This window comes from Miscanthus floridulus, chromosome 7 (genome assembly GCF_019320115.1).
Source record: "Miscanthus floridulus cultivar M001 chromosome 7, ASM1932011v1, whole genome shotgun sequence".
In the NCBI taxonomy this organism is placed as follows: Eukaryota; Viridiplantae; Streptophyta; class Magnoliopsida; order Poales; family Poaceae; genus Miscanthus; species Miscanthus floridulus.
This window is the reverse complement of record NC_089586.1, coordinates 124,577,117-124,587,190: the sequence shown is the minus strand read 5'-3', so window position 1 is coordinate 124,587,190 and position 10,074 is coordinate 124,577,117. Positions and strand designations below refer to the sequence as shown.

The window sequence follows — 10,074 nt, the reverse complement described above, 5'->3', positions numbered from 1 at the left end:
CAAGCCAGTGGTGCGGATAATGATGACTTCATTATCCGCAACCTTTCACTGTTCTTGGCTGATTTAGCACGAGCGTGGTTGGAACACCTGTCGTTCAATGGAATTCAGAGTTGGGTGAATCTTAAGGAGATCTTTGTGGGGAACTTCCAGGGCACATACAAGCGACCTAGGAACCCATGGGACCTCAAGAACTGCCAATAGAAGCCCGGTGAAACCCTTAATGGGTACATCCGGTGCTTCTCCCAACAGTGCAACGAGCTTCCTAACATCGCTGATGCCGATATTATAGGAGCCTTCCTATCTGGGACCACTTGTTAGTCTCTAGTTCATAAGTTGGGACGCAAGGGCCCATGAACCACCAAGGAACTCTTGGATATCGCCACCAGCCATGCCTCTAGAGAAGAAGCGGTCGAAGCGATCTTCGATCATCTCGAAAGCAAGGCAAGGCAGGACGAGGATGCCGGCGAAGGCGCCTTCAATCGTTCCACCAAAAGGAAGAACAAGAAGCAACAGCGCGAGGGCACGCTCGTGGCCACCACTGACCGCAAGGGTGGTTGGAAGCCCACGGAGGGCACTTCGAACCATTTAAAAATTTACTCGAGGGGCCATGCCTGAACCATGTCTTCTCGGTCAAACATCTATACAAGGACTGTAGCCTCATGAAGCGGTTCTTATTCAGAGGTTCCAACAAGGGAGAACATGAGAAGGACCCTAACCCCACCATGGATGACACCGAGGGGAAGGACGCCGCTTTCCAACACCGTATGGTTGCCTCATGATCTTTGGAGGATTGGCGGCCTATGACTCCAAACGCCATCAGAAGGTTGAGCATCGCGAGGTCTATACGACCGAACCGGCCACACCTGCCTTTCTCCGATGGTCAGAGCCTGCCATAACCTTCGATCAGACCAACCACCTAGAAAGCGTCCCGCATCCAGGGAGATCTCCGCTCATGGTTGACTCGATCATTGGCATGAAGCGGCTCACCAAAATACTGATGGATGGAGGCAGTGGCCTCAACATCATGTATGCCAAGACGCTCGATGAAATGGGCATCGACCAGACACGCATCCGCCCAATTGGGGCACCTTTCCATGGCATCATGCCTAGAAAGCAGGCCATGCCACTAGGGCAGATTGATCTGCCTGTTACCTTCGGGGATCCATCCAATTATAGGATAGAAACCCTCACCTTCAAGGTGGTCGAGTTCCCTGGAACCTACCATGCTATCCTGGGATGTCCATGCTATGCAAGGTTCATGGCCATCCCCAACTATACCTACCTCAAGCTAAAGATACCAGGCCCTAGCAGGGTCATCACCGTCAACACCTCCTTCCAACATACCTATGAGTGCGAGGTCGAGTGTTGCGATCACACCGCAGCAATCATCGCCTCCGGAGAGCTCGCCGCCATCAAGAAGGAGGTCACCGAAGAAGCCCTTGACCCCAAGAAGTCAACCGGGTCTTTTAGGCCTGTAGAGGCTCTAAAGAGGTCCTCATAAATCTTGGCAGCCCCGATGGCAAGGTGCTGCACATTAGAACCGCACTTTCCTCTAAATAGGAAAACACGCTTGTCGACTTCCTCCGCACCAACAAAGACATCTTTGCGTGGAAACCCTCGGACATACCAGGCATCCTAAGGGAAGTCGCCGAGCACACCATGAAGATCCATTCAAGCTCCAAGCCGGTGAAACAACCCCTGCGTCGGTTCGACAAGGAGAAACGTAGGACCATCGGTGAAGAGATCACAAAGCTTTTGGTGGCCAGATTCATCAAGGAAGTGCACCACCCAGAGTGGTTGGCCAATCCCATTCTTGTATGAAAAAAGAGTGAGAAATGGAGGATGTGTGTTGACTATACGGGTCTCAACAAAGCATGCCCAAAGATCCGTTTTCTTTGCCGTGCATAGACCAAATAGTTGATTCTACCTCGGGGTGCAAAACTCTCTGCTTCCTTGATGCGTACTCTAGGTACCATCAAATTGCGATGAAAGAGTCCGATCAGCTCGCAATATTGTTCATCACCCCCTTCAGATCATTCTACTATATCACAATGCCGTTCGGTCTAAAGAACGCTGGGGCTACATACCAGCGTTGTATGCTCAGGTGCTTCAGGGACCTCATCGGGCGAACCGTTGACGACATCGTGGTCAAATCCAAATAGGCCGACCATCTCATCGTCGATCTTGAGCAGACCTTTGCAAAACTCCAAGCGAACGGCATCAAACTCAATCCTGAGAAGTGTGTTTGCGGGGTCTTGAGGGGCATGCTGCTTGGTTTCATCGTCTCCGAGCGTGGCATCGAAGCAAACCCAGAGAAGATCTTAGCCATCACGAGGATGGGCCCAATTTAGAACATAAAAGGGGTGCAGCGGGTTACGGGGTGCCTTGCCATGCTCAGCCGCTTCATCTCACACCTTAGCGAACAAGGTCTCCCCTTTATCGACTTCTAAAGAAGGCCAATCACTTTGAATGGACATCCGAGGCCCAGGAGGCACTTGACATGGTTAAACAGCTCCTGACAAAGGCCCCAATTTTGGTTCCTCCCACCGAGGGAGAACCCCTTCTTCTCTACATCGCGGCCACCACACAAGTAGTCAGCGCTGCCCTGGTTGTGGAGTGGGAAGAAGAGGGGCACGCCCTCAATGTACAGTGCCCTATGTACTTTATCAACGAGGTCCTATCTGACTCAAAGACCTGCTACTCCCAAATCTAGAAACTTCTGTACGCTATCCTCATCACCAGAAGGAAGCTACGCCACTATTTCGAGTCACATCCAGTGACGGTCGTGATGTCCTTCCCCTCGGCGATGTCATCAAAAACCAGGACACCATGGGGAGAACCACAAAATGGGTGCTCGAGCTGATTGGTCAGGGCATTACATATGCCTCTCGGACAACCATCAAGTCCTAGGCATTGGTAGATTTTGTCGTGGAATGGACTGAGGTCCAAATGCCACCAGCGGTCATCGACCAAGAGTATTGGACAATGTACTTCGATGGATCACTTATGAAGAAGGGCATCGGTGTGGGGCTAGTCTTTGTATCACCCCTCGGAATACGCATGAGGTACATGGTCCATCTCCATTTCCCCTCCTCCAACAATGTAGCCGAGTATGAGGCGCTCATCAATGGCCTATGTGTTGCCGTTGAATTGGGCATCCGACACCTCGATGTTCGAGGGGACTCCTAGCTAGTCATCGACCAAGTCATGAAGGAGTTAAGTTGCCACGATGTCAAGATGGTCGCGTACTATCGAGAAGTCCACCGGTTGGAGGACAAGTTCAACGGCCTTGAACTTAATCGCATCCCAAGGCATCTCAACGAGGCAACTGACACGCTTGCAAAAGCTATGTCCGGCTGAGAGCCAGTGCCAATGGGCATCTTCTCTAGCAACTAGCACAAGCCCTTGGTTTGCTATGAGAAGTCAGAATAGGGCAGTGACGGTCTGTCAAATCCTGGCCTAGGGGCTGAACAACCGTCGGCTACATCTGGCTCCAAAGTCATGAAGCTCAAAGAGGATCCAGCAACAGAGCCTGACCCTCTGGTCGACTGGAGAACGCTCTACCTTGACTACCTCCTTCGTGACACATTGCCAACAGATAGGATGGAGGCCCAATGTCTCACACGTCGCGCCAAAGTCTTTTGTTCTTGTGGAGGGCAAACTCTACAAGTGAGGCCATACTAGGATCATGCAGCGTAGCATCCCCTCCAAACAGGGGAAGTGTTTGTTGAGCAATATCCATGATGGGGTCTGCGGTCACCATGCCGTGCCCCAAACCTTGGTTAGAAATGCATTCTGACAGGGCTTCTACTGGCCTACCATGGTAGTCGATGCCGAGCAGATCATACACACCTATGATGGGTGCCAGTACTATGCTCGGTAGACTCACCTACTGGCCTAAGCACTCCAGACGATCCCCATCACCTAACCATTCACAATCTGGGGACTCGATCTGGTTGGGCCACTCAAAAAGGTGCCCAAGAGATACACCCACTTGCTTGTCACCATTGACAAGTTTACAAAATGGATATAAGCTCGGTCGATCTCCGTGATCAAATCCGAGCAGGCCGTGCTATTCTTACTCGACGTCATCCATCGCTTCAGAGTCCCTAACTCCATCATCACGGACAACGGCATATAGTTCACTTGGAAGAAGTTCCTCTGATTTTGCGATAAACACCACATCTACGTCGACTGGGCCTCCATAGCACACCCCAAATGAATGGGCAGGTGGAACGTGCAAATGACATTGTCCTACAAGGCCTCAAACCTAGGATCTTCAACCAATTGAACAAATTCAGCGCGTGCTGGGTCGCCAAACTTCCTTCAGTACTCTAGAGCCTGAGGACAACCCCTAGTTGAGCCACCAGCTACACACCCTTCTTCATGGTCTATGGTTTCGAGGCCATCCTCCCAACCGATCTCGACTATGGAGAGCCAAGAATTAGGGCATACAACAAACAGGGAGCCGAGGCATCCCACGAGGATGCCATGGACCAGCTAGACAAAGTGTGTGACGTCACCCTCCTCCATTCGGCCAAGTACCAATAGGCATTGCGACGATACCATAGCTAACGGGTGCGGGGTCGAGCCTTCAACGTCGGGGACCTAGTCCTCCGCCTTGTACAGAGCAACAAGGACTGCCACAAGCTCTCCCCATCATGGGAGGGACCATATGTCATCATAGAGGTACTCTGGCTAGGCCCCTACAAGCTGAAAACCATCGACGGCGAGGTCTTCACCAATGCCTAGAACATTGAGCAGCTACATCACTTTTACCCCTAAATAAATGCATACTTTCTCTTATCTGTTTCATTATCGAAATCCCCTATCCTTTGTGACATCCGACCCATGCAACGGTGAGGGGTCGGGTCTCACCTAGGGGCTGATATGAGTGTATTTATCTTGCAAACATTCCCTATGCTAGCCTCCCTTTCTCACGTTAATGCCTAGGAGCTAGGTTTTCAGGAACAAGCTCTGAGTATAACTGGTCGGACTACGAGAAACCTACGCCCCAGCAGCTATGGCGCCTTTGCTCACTAGCATGATCAGAACTAGCTCGCCCGCACTTTGAGCTTTTATGGCCTTAACAACGGAAAGGGTCTGTCGATGTTTGACCACCAATAGCCTGCCATGGGGGTCCCCGGGGTAGTATGTTCGGGCTTCAGCGTATGCGAAACTCGACGGTTAACGCAAGAGACAGTCGATTTATCCTGGTTTGGACCATCGATATTTGATCGAGTAATAGCCCTACGTCCAGTCAGCGTTAGCCTTTGCGTTGGATTGATCGTAAAGTGTTGTGTTGTACAATTGTTGTCTGAACTCCCGATCCAAGGAGCCATGCCCTCCTTTATATAGTCAGGAGACTAGAGTCCTAGTTGGTTTACATTGAGAGTTCCTAGTAAGATTACAGAATAATACTACTACTAAGATTACAGGGGAAGAATCCTAGTTAGGCTAGTTCTTCTCCCTTCCTTGCGGGGTATCCCATGGGTCCCACACTGATAAGCCCCCGAGCACTTCATGGTTGAGTTCTGGAAGCCTCATCTTGTTCCTTCAAGTCTTGTCGAGCAGGAACAAGCGTTGTCCGAGTGCTTTCTTGAGCGAACCATGCAGCGCTTCATGAGTTCTTCGCCTGGTGTGTACCTTTTTGAAGAAAAAAGTACCCCCATTTGGATGTAGCCCCCAAGCCTCTTGCTGTTTGGCACAAAGAGCTTGAGGGTCTTTTCTTGAAATCTCCCTGATTCTTCATCGAAAGGCTCCCGAGCATATACCCGATTTCTTTGTTGAAAAGAGCTCGGATTTAGCTATGTCCGGGTTTTTTTGTCGAAAAGAGCTCGGATATAGCTATGTCCGGGTTCTTTTTATCTTGTGGCCTTGAAGTCATCTGTCTTGAAGAAGTCTTCTGAGTGATGTGCGTTTTTTTTAAGGAAAAAGTGCACTCACTGAGTGTAGCCCCCGAGCCTCTTGCTATTTGGAACAAAAAGTTGGAGGGTCTTGAATCTGAGTTGTTCGAAAGAACTGTATACCTTTCCTGTTGCAGCCCCTAAGCATATATCTGGGTTGTCTTGTTTAGGAAGAACTCGGATGCAGGGTCTTGGTGTATTCTCTAGTAGTCTGCTGTTGTCAGATGTAGTTGTATGTTGGTGGTTGATTGTAAATGCCTTTTGTTTATGGGTTGTACTGTGTTGGTATATTCTTCCGAATATGCTTGTTATTGAGTACTGTTCCTTCACGCCTGAGTCCTATTTCATTGAATTCTGTCTTTTCACTGTGTCCTTTGTTAGGCTTGTTTCATTGGTGCTCCTGGTCTATGTGCACCGCTCCTTCTTGGTCTATAAATACCCTCCTAGATTGCTGTTTTGATTCGTTGAGCGTTTTGTTGCTTGTTTTGAAGTCTCTATAGTCATAAATATGGTAGTTTGTGAGGTAGAGCAGCCCCCGGGCGCATTTTGTAGTTCTCGTATGTCTTGTTGTAGCTGGAGGAAGTCTTGTAATAGGGATTAGAGGTAGACTAATCCCACAGCAGCAATGTACCAGGATGTATGTGGTAGTAGTTGGAGGAAGTCTTGTGATGTGGGCTTCGTTCCTTCATCTGACAGTTCTGGGTTGATCCTCGCTGCTTGTCTTAAGAGTGTCCAATGCAGATCAACACCATATCCAGCATCACATTAGACTTGGGTAGACAGATGCCTGTCGGCCTTCTCTGCTCCATGTTGTCCTGCCGTTATACTGATTTCCGCCCTGGGTGCATTGCGTCCGTCCTTTGAAGAAAACAGTGTAGCCGAATGCGGTTTGTTCTACCGAGTAGCGATTTGGAACACGTAGTCGTTCTAGAGCCTAGTTGTTTCTGGGTTCCTTTTCGCTACTTGCCTGTCGTAGTTCCAAGTTCATTGGGTCTTGTAAGATGTGTAATCTTGTATCCTTTGAAGTCATTTGTAATAGAGAGAATCTCGTATTCTGAGTTGTCATTCTTTATTCTGCTGATTTCCTAGTTGTTTATGAGATTCCTGAGTTCTTTATGTTAGAACCGGGTTGTTATGTTCTTTGTAAGGTAACCTCCTGTTACTTCATGACTGATGAGTTCTTTCTGCTGGCTTATGGTAACTCTGCCGTTTTGCTGGATGGATAAGTCCGAAATCTACCCATTAAACTGTACCGTTGTGTGGATTTGTGCCTTCCGTCATTTTAGCTGTGTCAGTAAATGGACCGTTGCATTCTCACACCATGTGTTTAACGGGCCTGGTGGGCCGCGTATTTACTAGTGTAAAATCTATTTAAAGGCCTTTGTCCTCCTTTTCTTTGGTACCCTGCCTTCGTCTTAAAAAAACCCTAGCCTTTGCAACTCTGTCGTCGCCATTGCCGCCGCCATCTGAGCGCCGCCGTCAGAGCCTTCTCTTTTCCTAGTTCTTTTTGCTTCCGTTAGTACATGGGTAGGAAGAAAGCTGTGAGCAAGTCCCAGGCAACCTTCATGGATGAGGAGTCATCTCTTTCTATGATCGAGAACCTAGAGTTCGTGGCCATGAGGGCTACCTAGAAAGCTTAGCCGGCTCCGACAACAACTGAAGACTAGCTTCATGAGCTTGCCGACGATGGTCTGATCTAGAGCAAGGGTGTTGTTGAATGGAGAGTTCTAGACGAGCATCGGGTCCCTGCTCCAGGTCCTGGTGAGATTATCCTTTTTGTCTCCTTTATCCGTGCCGGACTTTGCCTTCCTGTTTCCGCCTTCCTTCATCAATTTCTTAGTTATTTTGGGGTTAGTCTGAACCATCTAACTCCCAATGTCGTCCTCCATCTTTCTATTTTTGTACATCTCTGTGAAGCTTTCCTTAGAATTCCTCCTTCTCTTTCTCTTTTCTATCACTTCTTTCGTTTGAAGCCTCAACCCCGTCGTGAAGACACCAACGTTCTTGGCGGCTGTGGGATTTAGTTTCGCCAGGGTCTTAAAAGCAAGTTCTTTGACTATGACCTGGTTGATTCTATGAGGGATTGGCGTACTGATTGGTTCTATGCCACCAATTTGATTCCTTCTCTTGCTGTACATTCTGGATCTGGTCCCTCGGTTAATGATCGGTGGGAAAAGAACTCCCTGACGCCAGATGAGCTCCAAGCGATCCAGCCGTTCCTTGAGTGAATAAGCACTCTAAAGCAGTAGGGCTTGATCGGTTTTGGAATCGTCTCTAGTTTTCTTCGCCATCGTGTTCAGCCTCTGAAGGAGTGAGAGAACTTTGGCTTTGAGTACTCTGGGGCTGAGGATCCTTCACGCATGATCCCTGCCCTTGAGTTGACCGACGATGAGGTACTCGAGCGCCTTCAGAAGATGCTGAAGGGAGCAAGCATCATCTCGCTTACCATCTCCAACTACTATGCAAAGAACCCGCCTCCAGCTGTAAGTTGTTTTCTCTTTGTATGGGTACTTTTTGTGTTTATTTTTGCTGTATCCACTTTCGCTTAATTTTCCTTGTCTTATTCTTTTCGCATGCATTGGGGCATAACTTTGTTGACCCGATTCCCCTTCACAACCTCCCTGCCATTGTGGGGGCTAGGAGTAGTCTTGCTAGGGCTTCTCTAACCAGTAAGTCACAAACCACCGTAATGCTCCCTGGTGTTTCTTCCGCATTTTCTGACGTATATGAAGAGTACATTCCTTGTTTAGTTCCCCGAGCTGCTCGTAGCATCGGCAAGAGAGGGCGAGTGGCTGGTTCTTCTTCTGGTGTGCCTGTTGTTAAGAAAGCTCACCAGTTGAGTAGTTCTCCAGGTACTCAAGTTATAGCTAGCATGCTCTTAGGTGAGCACATTAATACGCTCTGTTCTTCTGTTCCTTGTTTCTGTCTTTAACCGAGTACTTTTGTCCTTTTTTAGCTAGTTCTATGATGGCCTTGGTCGAGACTGAGGAAGAAGAGGATGATGATGTACCCCTTATCATGTGGTGGTGAGTTGTTTTCTTATTTCCCTGTACTTGAAACCTTCTTTTTGTTTTGACTTTGGTCTTGATTTTTTTGTAGTAAGCGGTCGTCGGGTATGAGTTCTTCTGAGGCTCCTGCACCGGGTTCTTCTATAGCTCCGGTGCCGAGTTCTTCCATAGCTCTGGTACCGAGTTCTTCTAGGGCTCCAGTACCGGCTATACCACTCCTACCACCTAGTGGCGGGGACGTTTTTGCTGCCATGGTTCCCCCTGCGAGGTCTTCTTTCTATTTTACGAAGAAGAAGATAGCTGGGTGAGTGGATTCTGGTTTCGTCTCTTTGCTTCTGTTCTTCTTTTCTGTTGTTCTCATTGGCGAGTTTCTTTATCAACTTTCAGGCCTTCGTCTTCTCTTGTCCCTCCATTGACTTCATGCCAGCCCTCTGGTGTGCCACCGAGTACTGAGCTTCAGGACTCACAGCGCACTGTCGGTGAAGTGGTTGTGGGGGTGACAAGGCCTTCTAGTGACGATGCTGCTGCTGACTTGGTTGCCCCGGAGGTGACCGTGGGCATTGCAGTGGATTCATCTAGGGAGGTAGCTGGACTTCCCATGATGTGTCCTTGATCTTGCCTTCTCCGCATTGACCGTCTTCTCCCTCCGCTCCTCTTTCTACTGAAGATGTGGTTCATCAATTTGATGCCACTCATCGGTTGTCAGAGTTGATCGCTTCTTGGGGAGACTTCGCGACCTTTGCAACTTCTTTTGGAGAAAAACTCCAAGTAAGTTTTTTGAAGTTCTTTCTTTGGATGTCTGTCTTTCTCCTATTCTTATGCCTTTTTTCTCTCTTTCTTTTTTGTTCAGTCCTTCTCTTGGGACCATACCGGCTTCTTCTTCTCGTCGGAAACCGAGAAGAAGTTGTCTTCTGAGTTGAGTGCCCTGAAGGCAGAGCTAGATCTCTGCCAGGCCAAGATGGAGGCTAAGCATCAAACACATTAGGAGGAAAAAGGTCTTTGTGCCTGGGTTGTTGAGGCCGAGAAGCAGAGGGATGCTGCTATCCAGGAGGCTTTAAAGAATTTGGAGGCCATGAAGAACTTGGAGGCCGTGAAGGAGTGCAACGGTATTGCGGGTTCTTTTTGTTTCCTTCTATATTCAAACTCTCCTTTCTGCTGAC

At 48.8% G+C, this 10,074-nt stretch overlaps 1 protein-coding gene across 1 annotated transcript; it reads left to right on the top strand.

Moving 5' to 3' along the window:
• Window positions 1-952: 952 nt before the first annotated feature.
• LOC136466195 (uncharacterized) lies at window positions 953-1,501 on the top strand. Its single transcript, XM_066464630.1, has one exon. It carries the CDS (start codon window positions 953-955, stop codon window positions 1,499-1,501), a length of 549 nt encoding a protein of 182 aa, XP_066320727.1.
• Window positions 1,502-10,074: the final 8,573 nt, after the last annotated feature.